The 17049-nt window shown below is 46.0% G+C and overlaps 3 protein-coding genes across 3 annotated transcripts; all 3 read left to right on the top strand.

Moving 5' to 3' along the window:
- Positions 1 to 2696: 2696 nt before the first annotated feature.
- Positions 2697 to 3044, top strand: LOC140223186 (uncharacterized). Its single transcript, XM_072294730.1, has one exon. It carries the CDS (start codon positions 2697 to 2699, stop codon positions 3042 to 3044), a length of 348 nt encoding a protein of 115 aa, XP_072150831.1.
- A 2679-nt stretch (positions 3045 to 5723) lies between these two features.
- LOC117862263 (uncharacterized) lies at positions 5724 to 12268 on the top strand. Its single transcript, XM_034745797.2, has 3 exons — positions 5724 to 6065; positions 6203 to 6540; positions 10087 to 12268. Exons 1-3 carry the CDS (start codon positions 5960 to 5962, stop codon positions 12160 to 12162), a joined length of 2520 nt encoding a protein of 839 aa, XP_034601688.1. The 5' UTR covers positions 5724 to 5959; the 3' UTR covers positions 12163 to 12268.
- A 983-nt stretch (positions 12269 to 13251) lies between these two features.
- Positions 13252 to 14424, top strand: LOC117862087 (senescence-specific cysteine protease SAG39-like). Its single transcript, XM_072294500.1, has 2 exons — positions 13252 to 13732; positions 13838 to 14424. Exons 1-2 carry the CDS (start codon positions 13417 to 13419, stop codon positions 14422 to 14424), a joined length of 903 nt encoding a protein of 300 aa, XP_072150601.1. The 5' UTR covers positions 13252 to 13416.
- Positions 14425 to 17049: the final 2625 nt, after the last annotated feature.

The raw sequence follows: 17049 nt of genomic DNA on the forward strand, positions 1-17049 counted from the left end.
CCACATCCTTCTGTTGAGTAGGAGCTTTATGCTTGCTTCGACCTTGGCTGTGTTGCCGGGGTTGGTTTACTGCATCATCATTTTGAGGGGCGACATTTTTATCTGCAGCCCCCCTGCTTCCGTCTGTAATGCGAGGAACGGACGGGATTGGTGATTCTTTGTCAAGCAGCTTGTAAGCTTGCTCCGCGAGTTGTGCGATTAGTCCGTTGCCACGCTGCACGAGTTGAGCTGTGGCTGCGTTATCCGTATCTTGAGGCATCAGTGTCGTCAAAAGGTTGATTGAAGCAATAGCCGCGAGTGGAGTATTATGCTCCTGAGCCTGAACTGCGTTGAAAGCCCGTTCGAGATTTGTAATTGGGATATTTGTAGCCATCAACTGTCGACGTTCAGCTCGAGTGGTATTGCGCGCCCTTCATTGGTTGCGCTGCTCGGGAGTTTCATTGTCGGCTGTAGACTCATCTTCAGAGATGTTGTCAACTTGTGCTAGTCGCCTGGGGGTTCTATTCTGGCTAGTACCCGGATTGTTATTCTGAGTGATAACCAGTATCTCCCTGTCCGGGTAATAGCTTCCGGAACTTGACGTAGCGATTTCTGTATAGCTTTCTTCATGGTTGGACGTAAGTGGAACACCCTCTTGATATGGTAGGTTGTCTATATGGGCGACGAGGCACGAGTCGTAGTCACGGTCGAAGAAAGATGGACGCAATCCCGGCCAGTGGACGAATCTGCCTTGTGGTGTCAAAGTTATTACCAGCCCTTGGGCTGGGCCAGATAATGGTATTTCTGGTGAGTAGGATGAGTCGGAATCAACGTCCTCGTCATACCCGAGTTCAGCTTGGGTTCGAGCAAGAAAACCTTGGTAGACTTTTGTCGCGTTGTAAAGTCCGTGCGGGAACCGCCTTGAAGTCGAGACTGATTTGGATGCTGACTGAGGCCGCTGAATCCGAAGTGAGTCCGACCCTAAGTCCAGGGGTCAGCTGAGCCTAACCCTTTGAGGGAGTAGCTCCGCTTCGCCCGACCCTGAGTGGAAATCTGCCTCGCCCGACCCCGAGTCCTAGGGTCGGGAGCGCCGGACCCTTCGGAGTAGTTCCGCCTCGCCCGACCCCGAGTTCTGGGGTCGGGAGAGCCAGACCCCCGAGCGAGACTCCGCCTCGCTGGACCCCGAGGCCTGGGGTCGGCGGAGCCCGACCCTTTGGAAGGGTAGCTCCGCCTCGCCCGACCCCGAGGGAGGCTCCGCCTCGCCCGACCCTGAGTACTGGGGTCGGCGGAGCCCGACCCTTGGGGGAGACGTTGGAGTAGTCCGAGGCGAAGTCGAATCCGTCGCGTAGTCGAACTCGAGCTTGTTGACTTTGAAATCTTGATTTTTTCTGGTCACTTCTTCTGGTTTCTTCTCCTGAGTGTCGATGATCTGGCGCCGGAATGATCCCGAGCCTTCGGCGACGCAGAGCCAGGATCCGAAAACGAAGGTGGCGCTGGCTTCGATGAAGAAGACGGGCCTGATGATGACTTTCGCCATTGAGTTCGCGCTGAGAAACTCGACGAGTTCCCTTACCTGGCACGCCAGCTGTCGGTGTTTTAGACCAGCAACCCGCCTAGGGAGTACCCTAGGTGGTCTTTTATGCGGTAAGGGTCGTCGAGAATCAAGGAATCAATGGTGACGCAAGGAACACGATTTAGACAGGTTCGGGCCGCTAGATCGCGTAATACCCTACGTCCTGTGTGTTGGTTTGTATTGATGTATGTTTTGGTCCTGAGGATTGTTTTTGAGGGGGGTCCCTGCCCGGTCTTATATACACAGGAGGGCAGGGTTACAAGTCTGAGTCCTAGTCGGGTACTATTATAGAGTTCTACTCGGTATCGGTCCGAGTAGTTTTCCATAAACATACAAGACTAGTCCGAGTAGGATACGCCCATCCTTGTCCTGATCATGTCCGAGTACGTCCCTTAGTGGGCCATCCAAGGCCTACTCGTGGGTCTAGGGAGTAGTCCCGACATGCTATTCTCTTTGCCTCACGATATTTGGTCTAGCTCCATGTCGACCGCTCTTTCTCGATCCTATGATTCGGAATCCCTTTGTAGGTTAACTCTTAACCTTACGTAGCATGGCCATATATTTTCAGATCCGATCACTCGAGGGGCCCAGAGATATGACTCTCAATTAGAGAGGGGCAAATCCCATCTTGATTTGACCATGCCTCACAGCATGCTTCTTGACAAACTCGAAAGTTACCTTTTTAACTACCCTGTTATGGTGTAGCGTTTGATAGCCCCTAAGTAAGTCAATCCACATGTCTCTACATGTCTCTACATGTACCCAATATTAGTTTGACATCTCTATGTCCATGACTCGTGAAAGATAATCATCAACTAATACATGTGCTAGTCTAATATTCATGTGTGTCCTCACATGAACTCCGACTAGGGACAACTTTTAGAATAACCATACAAGTAAAGAGTTTCACATACAATTCACATAATTGCAAATCATTTCAAGTGGCATTTAATGGATATTCAAGGAATACAATATAAATCATGGATACAAATGGAATATCATCATCTCTATGATTGCCTATAGGGCATACCTCCAACACAAACCTGCCATCAAGTTCAAAAGCAAAAGGCAGAAATGAGACTACTTCAAACAAGTGAATACAATCATACTTGACAGCCTCTCAATGAAGCCAGAATGGGCACACATGCCAATCACTTTCACAGAGGAAGACTTCAAGTTGAAGACAGCTTCACACAATGATGCGATGGTAATTGAAGCCATCATTGCCGGTTGGCAGATAGGAAAAATCTTGGTGGACAACGGTAGCTCTGCAGATATAATTTTTGCCAATACATTCAGAGAGATCAAGATTGATCCACACCTACTTGAACCAGCAGAAGTCCCACTGCTTGGCTTCGAGGGGAAACCAGTCAAGGCCCTTGGAAAGATAACACTTCCAGTATCGTTCGGGAATCTTGATAATGCAAGAACAGAGTGCATCACTTTCGACATGGTCGATATGCGTTACCCCTATTTTGCCATCCTCGGGTAAGGTTTGATCAACAAATTCGATGTGTCCATCAGGAAACTTTTTCTGTGTATGAAAATTTTGGCTCTAAAAGCAGTCATCACGGTATATGGTGATCAACAAATGGCAAGAAACATAGAGAAGGGTGCAACCCCAGGGCAAAAGAATGTTCACCATCTTGCAACACCCAGTGAAGCTAAAGAACAAGAAAAGATGAAGCCATATGTCAAACCCAAGAGGGACAAAGAAAAAAAAAATAAGTGTAGATGGTGAAACAAAGAGGGTCCTCTTGGACGGTTCTGTTATGGAAAGGCATGTCACAATAGGGGCTAACCTCGAGCCCGATGAAGAGAAGGAGTTAATTGATTTCCTAAACAAGAACAAGGATGTCTTCGCATGGTCTACAAGCAATCTTTAGGGAGTTGGTAGAGAGATCATAGAACATAGCCTCGATATCAGGCCCAGTGCGAAGCCAAAAAAGCAAAAGCTAAGAAAGATGTCCAATGAGAAAGCCCAAGCTGTGAAAGCTGAAGTAGACAGACTGCTGGAAGCTAATGTGATCAGGCCCATCATTTATCTGGAATGGTTGGCCAATACTGTCCCAGTCAGAAAGAAAAATGGAAGGTTGAGGATGTGCATAGATTTTACTGACTTGAACAAAGCTTGCCCCAAAGATGACTACCCATTAGAAAGGGTGGACAAAGTAGTGGATGATGCTGCCAATAGTGAAATGTTGTCACTACTGGATCTCTTCTTAGGCTACCACCAATTCAGAATCAATAAAGAGGATGCGGGAAAGACAGGGTTTGTAACCCCTTATGGAACCTTCTGCTTCGTCAGGATGCCAGAGGGGCTAAAAAATGCAGGACATACCTTCTCAAGAGTGATCACAATCATCCTCACCAAGCAGCTTCGCAGGAACATTCTTGCATACATGGATGAAATAGTCGTAAAGAGTGATAAGAGGGGAGACCACATCCATGACCTCGCGGAGACCTTTGCCAACTTAAGAGCAGCCAACCTGAAGCTAAACCCTCAGAAGTGTGTATTTGGAGTGCAACGAGGTAAGGTTCTAGGTTGTTTGGTCACCACCAAAGGCATTCAGGCCAACCGTGACAAAATCCAAGCACTCCTTGATATGAAAGAGCCATCTTCGGTAAATGATGTTCGCTGATCGGAAGGGTCGCCACCCTTAACATGTTTATTCCCCGAGCTGCAGAGCAAAGCTTGTCGTTCTTCAAAGTTTTGAGAAGCTCCAAAATGTTTGAATGGGGTGAGGAGTAGAGCAAGGCTTTTCAACAACTAAAAGACTACCTACAGAACATGATCAAGTTATGCCCTCCCGAACCAAAATCACCCCTATTGCTCTACGTCTTAGCCTCGAACACAGCCGGCAATGCTGCCCTGATCCAAGAAATAAAAATGGATGGCAAGCTAAAGCAGATCCCAGTTTACTTCACATCAGAAGCACTCGCCGGCTCGAAGCTATTCTATTTAGAGTTGGAAAAAAATCACTTATGCAGTAGTCATGGTAGCGCACAAGCTGTGCCACTACTTCGAGGGTCATAGAATTGTGGCTGTCACAAATCAGCCTGTTCAAGATCTCTTCTCAAATAGGGAAGCTTTGAGCAGGATCACTAAATGGGCATCAGAATTGTCAGTATTTGTGGTCGACTTTGAAAGGAGGAGTGCCATAAAATCACAAGTCCTGGAAGATTTTGTAAAGCATATTCTAGGAATGTAGTGGTTGAGTAAAGGTGTTTGTGGAATGTAAAATAGCATAAAATCCCAACCTCGTTCTGTCTTAACCTCGCTTGGATTTGAGAAACAACATTGGCGCCCACCGTGGGGTTCGTTCGAGGCTAGGCACATCCACATTATCCAAGTCGATTGTTATCTTTGCAGGACCGCACCTTTGCAGCAGGGGGCAGAACGCGAAGCTAGGCGCATCTCAGTCGCGAGGCCAGGGGAATCTGGACTACCGAGGCTAAGTTAATCCCAAGTACAAGGCGATGGCTTCAGACGCGAGGTCAAATGGTGTGGCGGCGTTGAAGCGGTTAAGGCAGAAATCACAGAGCCTTGTGAGAGCACAATTCACGAAGCTGTTGGGCGGTGTGAGAAGCGTGACCTCCAAATAAACTTCGTGTAAAGCATATTCTTGAAATGTAGTGGTTGAGTAAGGGCGTTTGTGGAATGTAAAATGCCCTCCGGGACATTATAAAAAGGGAGCTCTACCTGTTGTAAATTTAACGTTCACTGTTGAATGAAAAGACGTTTTAAGTGAAATCCCAACCTCGTTGTTTCTTGACCACGCTAGGATTTGAGACACAGCACTCTGCCAAACGCACCCCGAAGTAGTTTAATTTGGTCATGTGTCAATACATGTGATATGTCCCTGTGAGTCTGAGATGTTGCATCTGCCAGCGTTCTTAACTCGGGTAATCTGGATTACTCGATACCCGTACTCGAAAACTCAGGTACCTGGAAATTTAGGTCCCTCTTTTGTCGAGCGGTTTTGAAAACCCGAACTTTATATTACTCGTATTACCCTACCTGAAATTCTCGAATTACCCGAATGCCCACCGCTACTAGGCCATGAGAACTTTACTGTTCCGCAATTCAGCTCAACTCCATTGGATGCCATCGGATGGGAAGGTATGGCGGAGCGGGGTCAGGCGTCTCTCTTACCTAAAATACTCTATTATCTATGTTTACGATCCGATTCCCTTTCCGCGAAGAAGTAGAACAAACTTTCCTCCAGGTATGTTCCGATCGCTGGCAGTGTGGCACGCCCGTGCATTAATTGTCGTGCACTTGCCATGGCCAAAACTGACCCTCCGGGCCCTTCTCTTTTCCATGCGCCGTCTCGGCGTACAGGCCTTTTAATCACCATATAAAACCCAAAACCCTCTCTCCCTCTTTCTCTCCCGAAAATCGGCATGGAGTTCCAGTACCGCGCCGGCGACGAGCGCCGGAGCCGCTCTCTGCCTCCGACCACGCCCTCGACACCAGCGGCGCCGAGTACATCCGGCTCCGGGTCGGCAGGTGAGATCTCTCCCTACTCCTATCCCGGCCCCAGCCGATTCTAATTTCTAACTCGGTTTGTTCACCGATCGGTCGATCGATCCCCCTGTTCCTTCTCAATGTTTTCATCGCGCGCGATGCATGCTGTTCGATTACAGACAGCCACGGCGGTGGCGGTCCGGCACAGAGCGTGGGGAATCCGGTCATGCCCTCGCTCTCGCCTGCAACGCCCCCACCGCCCGCGACGGCGGCGGCCGACTCCGCTGATGAGTTGAGGCGCCAGGCGGAGAAGGCGAGGATCAGGGAGCGGATCCTGCGGGAGGAGGCGGAGCAGTGGGAGCTGGAGCTGGAGGTTAGGCGCGAGATCAGGGAGCAGCTGCTCCGCCTCTCGTGGCCCGCGCTCGGGAGCTCGGCGGCGGGATCGGGCGCGCCGGTGGCGCCGCCGCCGGCGAGGATTGTCACCGGCAACGCATCTCTGCCTGTTGCCGCGCGTGAGGTACGGCTGTCTTTCCGCCTTTTTCTGTTTGGTAATTTACGTGTTTGTCCATCTCGGTCGGCCTCACGTTTTCTACGTCCCATCAAATCTTTTCTGGTGAGCACTAGCTGCAGCCATCATTGCTGCATTACTTTATGCTGCATCTTTCGAGCAATCATGTGTCATTTGATCGTCTTCTGTGTTAGATTTTTCACCTGAGCGAATGGCAAATCCAGTTACCTATCAAATTGCACTGTTTTTTTTTTCCAGATAATGAAATCTTTAGATCATGCTGTAGATCTGATATTTGGTAGAAATTTCATTTCAAATGTGGGTTGCTGCATAATATTTTGGATCATTGAGTTGATTCTTGATTCCATAGGCCAGGAGTGTACAGCACTGCTTTTGTTTTGTCGGCATCCAACATGTGTCATGTGAGACTCCTTAGCTTGCTTTGATGGATATGAGTATATGACTGATCCCACTCAAATAATGGTTTCGAAAAGGACAAGTGCTAATATACGACAACAAAGATATAACTCATGCTACGAATAGTCCAATTAGCGAAACAACTTTTTGTGTACCACTAGCTGAACTCCAATCATTGTTGTATGTGCTAATAAAAACCACGCCAATAATGTAAACAAATCGAACTATGACTTGGAGACATGTATGTCGCCACCATATTAAAGTAGCATGCTTTTATGCTACCAAAGTTTGATTGTTTAATGCAGTAGAAGTGCCTGGGACTTTGGATACCAGGGGCTAAACTTTAGCCCTGTCACATTGGATGTTCAACTACTGATTAGGAGGACTAAACATAAGCTAATTACAGAACCCCTGTGCTAAATCGCGAGATGAATTTATTAAGCCTAATTAATCCATCATTAGCGAATGGTTACTGTAGCACTACATTGTCAAATCATGGACTAATTAGGCTTAATAGATTAATCTCGCGATTTAGCCTAGAGGTTGTGTAATTAGTTTTATAATTAGTCTAGGTTTAATACTCCTAAATAGTGTCAAACATTCGATGTGACGGGGGCTAAAATTTAACCCCTCCTCCCAAACACCCCCCAAGTGTGCTACCGTAGAGCACATTTTGCATAAGTTTTCTTACAGCTCTACTCACTAATTAACCAAGGCCATCATTGACAAAGCCCCACACTTAGCCATCGTTTGTTTTTATACAGCTATTTTTATCCTTTTCTAGAAAAGAACTTTTTTGTTTTCTTCAAATTTTCTAAATCCCCCCCCTTTTTCAATGTAGGTACTTTTCTAGCAAGACTTTAGTCACTGGTAGAGCCTTTAGTCCCGGTTGGTAAGGTGCAAATATCCCGAAAATCCATCCGGAATAAACCAATCGGGACTAAAGGGGGGTCCTTTTGTTCCGGGTCACTCAACCGGGACAAAAGACCCCCCTTTTATCCCGATTGGTAATACCAACCGGGATAAAACGGGTCACCACGGCAGGCGCTGCAAAAAAAAAAAAAGAAATCCCAGGCTCCCAGGAGGCCCCCCACATGCGCACGCCGCAAATCACAAGTCACGCAATTTTTCACGCGAAATATGCAACCGGGATAAAAGACCCCATTTTATCCCGGTTTGTATTACAAACTGGGATAAAAGGGTTCGAGGGATTTACTCCTCTTTCAGCCACCCCGTTGGGGACCCTTTTATCCCGATTTGAAACACTAACCGGGATAAAAGACCCCCTTTTATCCCGGTTGGTATGATAAACCGGGATAATAAAAGGGGGGGCTTTTATCCTGGTTGGTGTTTCAAACCGGGATAAAAGGCCTCTCAGGGTCTTTTTTTTTCACTAGCCTTTGCAACCAGGATAAAAGGTCCCGGTTGGTGAGCCCCCACTAGTGACCGAGCTTTAATCCCGGTTGGTGAACCTTTTATCCCGGGCCAACTTTAAACCGGGACAAAATGGGGCATATGGAAGGTGAATTCTCTACTAATGAGTTGAAACTTATGATTTGTCATAACTTGGTCTCAAATATGTTACCAAAATATGAAACTGGACTGAGACAAGTGCTACACTTGCTTATCATACTTGAATGCTGATTGAAACTTGCTCGAAACATGCACGGTTTCCTCCTGAAGTATGCTTGGAATGTTAAAATTCATGCCAACTTTGTTGTTTGGATGTTTAAAACACGAACCATAAGTGAAGCTTCTATATAACGTACCAAATATGTTGTTCCTGAAATTACTTCGAATGATAAACTCTCGTGTAGAAGTATCCTTGTAAATTATTTCTCATAAATAATCCCTTTGTCATTTGCCATAGGTGTTCCTCCCTTTTCTATGACTGCAAAATTTGTCTATTTTATTTCGGCAAAATGGGCGTTTTGATCCCTCAACTTTGCTCTGAGCTTCAAGTTCGTCCCTTAACTTTTGCTTTTTGGTCAAACTCATTCTTGTGCTAATGTGGGGCTCCATTTTGGCATGCGACTAATATGAAAAGTTCTTTTTGCCCTTTGCTCCTTCTTCCTCTCCTCAATTTCCGTGGTTAAGTACAATAAGGGCCTGTTTGTTTGAGCTTCATGGCAGCTTCTCAGCTTGAACAGTATGATCCAAACTGTTTATACATATTTGCTGAGAGAGTATGAATACATATATGGAGCCTGTATATTGTACCATGAGTATGTGAGCACATGCTGATTGTAGAGTATGCATACATATATTGAGTTGTATATATACCAAAAAGTATGAGTACATAAATTTTCATATTGAATTTGTATGAGCACATGCATGACTTTAAAGACTATCACTACATACATTTTTAGAAACCATATTATGTGTTAGTTAACAAATATATTTTTGCGTGTATATATCAAGGGGAATATGAGCACATACATGTTTGGTCTACATGTGTCAAGGGCAAAAAGCACTTGTCGCCTTAGTTTCATGCCAACAAATTGCACTGTATTGGCACAAGGGCGAGTTTGACCTAAAAACGGAAGTTGAGGGACCAATTAAAGTTGAGCGAAACTTGGACCTCATGTCAAACATAAGGGACAAAAATGTCTATTTTTCCTTTTATTTCATATATGGTTTGTTGGATCAGGGATGCTTAAAACTGATAACAACAGTATTTCGGTATGCACAAAAAATTGGATAACCAGTTTGTCATATTGTAGACTTTGCGGTATATGATGCCAATGGCAAAACTGGTACACATTTCAATTGTCTAACAAAAAGACACCTACAGTCTTGAAATTTTAATAGTAAACTTTGACAGGAATTGCTCTTTGATAAGAATACCCACGGCATGTTTGTTCATTTTTTTTAACTCCTATTATGTTGACTGAAAAGCTATTATGTTGTTTATTTAAACTAAAAACTAACCAAATTTAATGTGTCTTGTTAGTGTATTGAACCTTTTTAATATTCAAATACATGGAACTTTCTTTTGTATACATAACATATAATCATGGTTTTGATGATCAAGACAATATATATTGCTGTGAAAATTGGACTTCATAGGTACTTCTGTTTTTTGCTCATTGAGAAATTTACTCTTGAAGAAATTGATTGTGATAATCTCATGCGCAGGCCCATCCTGAAGCAAACGTAGCAGCCACCTCACGGGTCAAGCGGAAGAGCCCTGATCATGCGGCAGCGTCCACAGTATCAGCAGCAACAAGGAGCAAGAAGCAGAAGATCACCTTAACCTGCATGGTGTGTGGCATCTCGACAAACAGCGAGAAGGCCATGCAGGACCATGTCAATGGGAAGGTGCACAAGAGGAAGGCCACAGCACTTTTGGAGCTGCCAAAGCCAATGACAGAACCAGAGCCTGAGGCAGGGCACGAGGCAAGGGACGGAGAGTTGGCTCAATCGGGGGACTACACACCAACTAAGCTCACAATGCTAACGAACACAGGAGCGCTGAACGAGGTGATGCAGATGGACGGGTATCTTCTCTGTGAGGTGTGCAACGTGAGGACAGCAGATCGTGTCACCATGATGTGCCACCTCGAAGGGAGCAAACACATATCCAAGGGCCAGAATAAGGGTCAAGCGTCCAGCAAGCCACCAGACCAGGCTGCAAAGGAGGGCGTGAAAGGCTTGTCTGTGCCAGAAGCTGACACATCAGCTGTTGCCACTGCTGATCCTGAAACGCTGGTTCTGGAGTTGTATGGTGTGTCACACACCGTGCGGATGTTGCAAGGCTTCCTGCTGTGTGAGCTGTGCAATGTGAAGGCCCCATCGATGAATGGAATTCGGCACCATCTGTTAGGGAAGAAGCACAAGAATAAGGCAAATGCTAGCTCTGATGTCTCTGCCAACGTCTCCACAGGTGGAAATGCGGCAGCAAAAGTACAACTGATGGACAATGACACAGCTGTCATCGCTGCCATGGCAGTTCAGGTGGAAGCACCATTGGCGAAGTCAGTGGAAGCAAAGGTTGGTGATGATAGTGAGCTGCAAGTAACAACTATGGCTTCCACAAAAGAAGACGCTGCCACTGGGGACAGTACCGAGACTCATGGAGATAAAGAGATGAAGGCCAGTGCAAGTGCTGCTGTGGCTGAGGAAAATAATTTCTGTCGTTTTGACTCTCTGACCATGGAAGTAGATAATGTATGCCATCCTATACAGCGGGTGGATGGCTTCCTCGTCTGCCCTTGCTGCAACGCTAAGGCACCATCTGAGATCATCATGCGGTCGCACCTTACTGGGAAGAAGCACAAGCACAAGATGAGACTTGCTGTACGAAACAACAAGAAGGATGCATCTGTCCTTTCCACCGGGGGTGATGAGGTGCTAGGAAAGAGCTCAAAGTCCATGGAAGCCAATGTAGAGGCAGAATCAGCACCACCGATAGTGACACAAGCAAAAAACGCTGCTGCCATGGCACCCATGGGAGTAGATAGTCCAGCTGAGGTTAAAGGCATTGAACCTGCGGAGGATGGCGAGATTACTCAGGTGCAAAGCAACAGCTCAAATTCAGTGAAAGCTGGTGAAAAGGCAGAACCAGTGCCGCCATTAGCAGTGCTACAAGTAAAAAATGCTGCTGCCATGGTACCCATGGAAGTAGATGATCTGGCAGAAGTTCAGCCTCGCATTGAACCTGCAGAGGATGGTGAGATTACTCGGGTGCAAAACAACACCTCAAAGTCAATGAAAGCTGATGAAGAGGCAGAATCAGAACCGTCAATGGCAGCACCAACAGTGAAAAACATTCCAGCCATGGCGCCCATGGAAGTAGATGGACCGGCAGAAGTTCAACCTTACGTTGAACGTATAGAGGATGGCGAGATTACTGAGGAAGCTGTAGGAGAGCACTCAGCTGACAGAGCGAATGGCTCTGTGGCCCAAGCGAAGGAATCCGTGGAGACCAATGACAATGCTGCGCCTGGTAAGACAATCAAGATCCAGGTGGAGGGCAAGGTGTTCACCGTGCTGCAGCAACAGAATGGCGGGCTCTCGTGCCAGACGTGCGGCGTGCACGGCTGCAATAAGGACGGCATGATTCTGCACCTCTATACTCGGATGCACTGGGACAAGGCCAATCTTGCACAAAAGGAGAAAGAGGCTGCTGCAACAGCGGTGGACGACAAGGACGGCAATGGCGGTAGTGCGGCTGGTGAGTGCTCAGGTGGAGCACTAACGACAACAGTGTGATCATCTGAGCAGTTCGTTGTTTGCTTTTTCGGGTTGCTGTATTATCTGTTCATGTGCAACAACCAAGTCATGAATACTAAACTTTTTGGGCAATTATTTTCTGTTACAGTATATCTGTTAAAATGGACACATTAACTTTCAAAAACACCATCTACATATATCCGCAGAATAATTTTGATATACGCGGAACTCTAAAAATTTCCAACCCGTGCATGGCTTGGCTCCCACCTAGGCGAGAAATCATGGTCGTGGAGGCATGCAGCATAGAGGGGAAAGGAGGCAGCGGAGAACTTAGGAAAATTAAGTGTCTAGTTTTTGAGGTCTTTTAACAGAACCGACAGTGACGGATAGCACTATGGTTTGTGATAAAGACCATCAGTAAAAAGGATTTATCTCACAAAGTCTGCGTCAATATATCACTGAAGATTTTTAGTGGAGTGGCAAACTGATATAAATAAGTTGAATGGCATCGTTTAAAGTGTTCAAGCACAACCGACTATGTTAATTTTTAAGTTTATAGATATCTATAACAAGTGAATCGTTACGTTCAAGTACAGGATATAAGGATAATAAGGAAAATTGTGGAGTGGCAAACTGATATAAATAAGTTGAATAGCATCGTTTAAAGTGTTCAAGCACGTCTGACTATGTTAATTTTTAAGTTTATAGATATCTATAACAAGTGAACGTTCAAGTATAGGATATAAGGATAACAAGGAAAAACTTATTTTGGAATTATATGTCAAAATCACATTTCTGTCCCTGGTGGTAGGTTTTTTTTTCCAATTTTTATTCTATATGTCGAATATTATTAATGCCTGTGATCAAATGTGGGGCTTAATCTTTATTATGCTTTTAGAACGCTGGGCATAAACAACGGGCATTCTCAGCAGTGCGGCAAACGCACGTTTCAAGCACAAGTATTTTATACCATCTGTCAACCACACCGTACTTCACGGCCACGGACTTGTCCCTTTCCACACAGTACATCGTACAAGAACCGTATCTTAATACTTACAAAAATACAGGCCCGTAGCTATATATACCCGTGCAACTCTTGCATATCCAATCACCAAATCAAAAGCACAGTGCACAACGCCACCAGTAGCAACCTATTGAAAGGCCTGATCGACCATGGCCAGCCCTAAAGCTTTTCTCCTCGCAATCCTCGGCTGTGCATTCTTATTCAGTGGTGCTCTCGCAGCTCGCGACCTGAGCGACGACTCAGCCATGGTGGCAAGGCACGAGCAATAGATGGCACAGTATAGCCGTGTCTACAAAGATGCTGCCGAGAAGGCTCGGCGGTTCGAGGTGTTCAAGGCCAATGTTAAGTTCATCGAGTCATTCAACGCCACTGGGAACCGCAAGTTCTGGCTCGGCGTCAACCAGTTCGCCGACCTCACCAACGATGAGTTCAGGGCCACCAAGACTAACAAGGGCTTCAAACCTAGCCCAGTGAAGGTCCCTACCGGATTTAGGTACGAGGATGTTAGCATTGATGCGCTTCCAGCGACCATCGACTGGAGAACCAAAGGTGCTGTGACTCCCATCAAGGATCAGGGACAGTGTGGTAAGTACATTTAATTAGAAGGATGATACACTTGTGTCAACACTATTTTTCTGCAACTAGTGTTTGATGGCATCCATACGTTGAAACATACTTAACCAATTGCAGGCTGCTGCTGGGTGTTCTCGGCTGTGGCCGCCACAGAGGGCATTGTGAAAATCAGCACCGGAAACCTCATCTCGCTCTCGGAGCAAGAGTTGGTGGATTGCGATGTCCATGGAGAGGATCAGGGATGTGAGGGTGGTTTGATGGACGACGCCTTCAAGTTCATCATCAAGAATGGCGGCCTAACCACCGAGTCCGCCTATCCTTACGCAGCTGCGGATGGCAAGTGCAAGAGTGGATCGAACAGCGCTGCGACCATCAAGGGCTATGAAGATGTGCCGGCAAACAATGACGTAGCCCTCATGAAGGCTGTAGCTAACCAGCCTGTCTCGGTGGCCGTGGATGGAGGAGACATGACATTTCAGTTCTACTCCGGTGGTGTGATGACTGGCTCTTGCGGCACAGACTTGGATCATGGAATTGCAGCAATCGGTTATGGAAAGGCAAGTGATGGCACAAACTATTGGCTGATGAAGAACTCTTGGGGCACCACATGGGGTGAGAACGGTTACTTGAGAATGGAGAAGGATATTTCGGACAAGAGGGGTATGTGCGGCCTAGCCATGGAGCCTTCCTACCCCATGGAGTAGGTTTACCTTAGTATTTCTCAGATTCGTACGTATATAGACTTACGTCGAATAAAGATGGATGCTTCTTTGTCTCATCATGTATATATAGTCTGTTCTTATTGTCAGTAAATTGTTATATATACAAATTCATCTACTATTTTAGGACATCTGTGCATTTCATGTGAAGACCATGTAAATATGTTGGATCTGTAATGATAATTAAATACACTACATGCTGGTTATTTTCCAATGTTGGTCACCTGTGCTTATGGACAACGTGCCTTGTCAGAATAAGGAACCTAACAAGCACATTGCTAATCTGCTATAGGCTTTCCTACGCTTTGAAAATCACCATCACTGATGAAATGAACTTTGGTGCTGTTTGGTGGTACGTGAAATGGTAATGCAAATGCAAAGGGAATCAGATTGCGGCGTATCTTATTACATGATGGCAATTACGAATTTTATTTGGCTGCACAATGTAACGTCATTCGATACTGAAGGGATCGTGACACATTAAGAGGGGGTGAATTGGGTGTTTAAAAACTAAGACTTCAAACACATATAAAAGCTTATTGCAATTTCTATCTAGATGTGCACTAGGTTTTTCTATATGTTGCTATCTCTATCCAAAAGAGTTTTGCACTATAGGTTCCAATCCAATAAATTACACATAGCAATTTTAGGAAAGGTAAATGCGGAATGTAAAGTGCAATAAGAAATGCGGAAGGTAAATGAGGCAGAGAAGGCAAACTCCCGGTACGGCGACACAACAATTTTTATCGAGATTGAAAGCAAAGCTTTCCATTAGTCCTCGTTGTTGGAGCCCCTCTCAAGGAAATGCCCAAGCAAGGGCATATGCTTCCTAGTCAAGTAACTCGTAGGATAGTCAATGAGTCTTCCCCACGTGCAAGTGGGTTTCTACCTAAGGCCCTCCTAGATGCTTCTTGCCACTCTTCACTTGGTAGAGTTTTGTCAAAATGCCCAAGAGCCTCTCCTCCCATTCACAAGCACTACCGGCCACTACACTTACATAGTTGGAGGGTATTGCAAGACTTACAAGCCCCGGATTTACAACCATTGGTGCGTGGAAGCACCAATAACAAGGAGGTGTGCAAACCTTTCAAAACTCTAGGCTAATCCCTAAAGTAATGCGCTAATCTGCCTAAACTAGCACTAATCAATACCTAAATGTGTTAATCTTGTCTTGAGCACTTAGGTGAATAGAAAACTTGTGTATATCTGGAAACTAAGCCTATAGCTTCTCCAAAACTCTAACATAGACGAATTGGCCGGGCAATGGGGTATGAATAGCCTAAAGCCAAGAAACTAGCCGTTGCTCAAACTGTCACAAAAAACAGTGATCGCCGATTTATACTATAACCACTTCATGGCCATCACTGTACCATACTATGATCACTAATTGATCCCATGCAAAAAAAACTCCATAGCCCAATTTGAGCCGAGCCTATCAAACCGATTCATCCTTTGCTCCCTTCATGGCTATCACAATATAATCCTATGATGAATGTTAACATTGAATCGAACTGATCACAGATTCATCAGATGCTCCTGTCGTACATACATCTATGGGCCTACCAGAAGGTTTGGACAGTCTTAAATATGGAGTTGGACACCGAGATGTATCTGACAGAGAGACTATGGTGCAGAACAACGTAGTCTACGTGACAAGATAGGAACTAGTCGAGGATTAGGAAGACTACTCATAGAAATTAGAGTAGAACTCTTCTAGTCGTATCCAACTGGTATTCTTGTAACCCACCGACCTGTAACCTTGCCCTCGGCAATATAAGACAAGGCAGGGACCCCCTCCAAAGCAATTCAATCCATCCAACACACATGACGTAGGGTATTACGCAATCTAGCGGCTGAACTAGTCTAAATCATGTGTCTGCATTTAGCTTTGAGTTCCTGATCTCGACGAGCCCCACTGACTAAAACACTACCTCGAGCAACCCCCTCGGTGGGTTGCCGGGTCTAAACACCGATAGCTGGCGCGCCAGGTAGGGGCGCTCGCTGTGAATGCGTTGGCGAACTCAATGGCACAAGTCATCATCAAGCCAATCGTCGCGTTTGAAGCAGGCGCGACGTTCGTCTTCGACTCCTGGGTTTACATCACAGACGGCGCTGGAAATTTCCACCGCCACATTGCGTCGACCCCGGAGAAGAATCAGCAAGCCTTGAAGCTCCAGCACCAAACTCTGGAGGATCTCATCGAGAATTTTGGCGAATTTTAAATTTCTGACCTAGTTAGAGGCTGGGGGGGACGAGTCCGAGTACAACTCAACTTCTTCCACCAGATGGATTAACTCGCACGAGCTGGCTTATAAGCCATCGTGCGAATTGGATTGCAACCAGAGTCGACTCTCATTCGAACTCTTCAACGTGGCCACTGTTTATTAGGCAGCCCTGTCCAGATTACAGCCTGATAAACATATGATTGAGGACCCCGATTACTACTCAGACCTAGATGAGGAGACTCCTTTATCAAGTCCGCAGCAGGGCCTGATGATCACATCAACTCCCCAAGGCAGATTCGTCTACTAGCCCAACATGGAGCCACCTGCTCTTGCCAAAGACAACAATTCGTGCCTCATTGCCTACCTCGACACCCTCCCGTACCAG

This window comes from Setaria viridis, chromosome 6, assembly GCF_005286985.2.
Source record: "Setaria viridis chromosome 6, Setaria_viridis_v4.0, whole genome shotgun sequence".
Taxonomy (NCBI): domain Eukaryota; kingdom Viridiplantae; phylum Streptophyta; class Magnoliopsida; order Poales; family Poaceae; genus Setaria; species Setaria viridis.

Bases quoted from the DNA above. Each gene is read 5' to 3' on its own strand.
- LOC117862263 (XM_034745797.2), top strand. From the start codon at position 5,960: ATGGAGTTCCAGTACCGCGCCGGCGACGAGCGCCGGAGCCGCTCTCTG. The intron at 6,066-6,202 runs GTGAGATCTCTC...GTTCGATTACAG, and splicing joins ATCCGGCTCCGGGTCGGCAG to ACAGCCACGGCGGTGGCGGT. The intron at 6,541-10,086 runs GTACGGCTGTCT...TCTCATGCGCAG, and splicing joins TGCCTGTTGCCGCGCGTGAG to GCCCATCCTGAAGCAAACGT.
- LOC140223186 (XM_072294730.1), top strand. From the start codon at position 2,697: ATGCCAATCACTTTCACAGAGGAAGACTTCAAGTTGAAGACAGCTTCA.
- LOC117862087 (XM_072294500.1), top strand. From the start codon at position 13,417: ATGGCACAGTATAGCCGTGTCTACAAAGATGCTGCCGAGAAGGCTCGG. The intron at 13,733-13,837 runs GTAAGTACATTT...AACCAATTGCAG, and splicing joins CAAGGATCAGGGACAGTGTG to GCTGCTGCTGGGTGTTCTCG.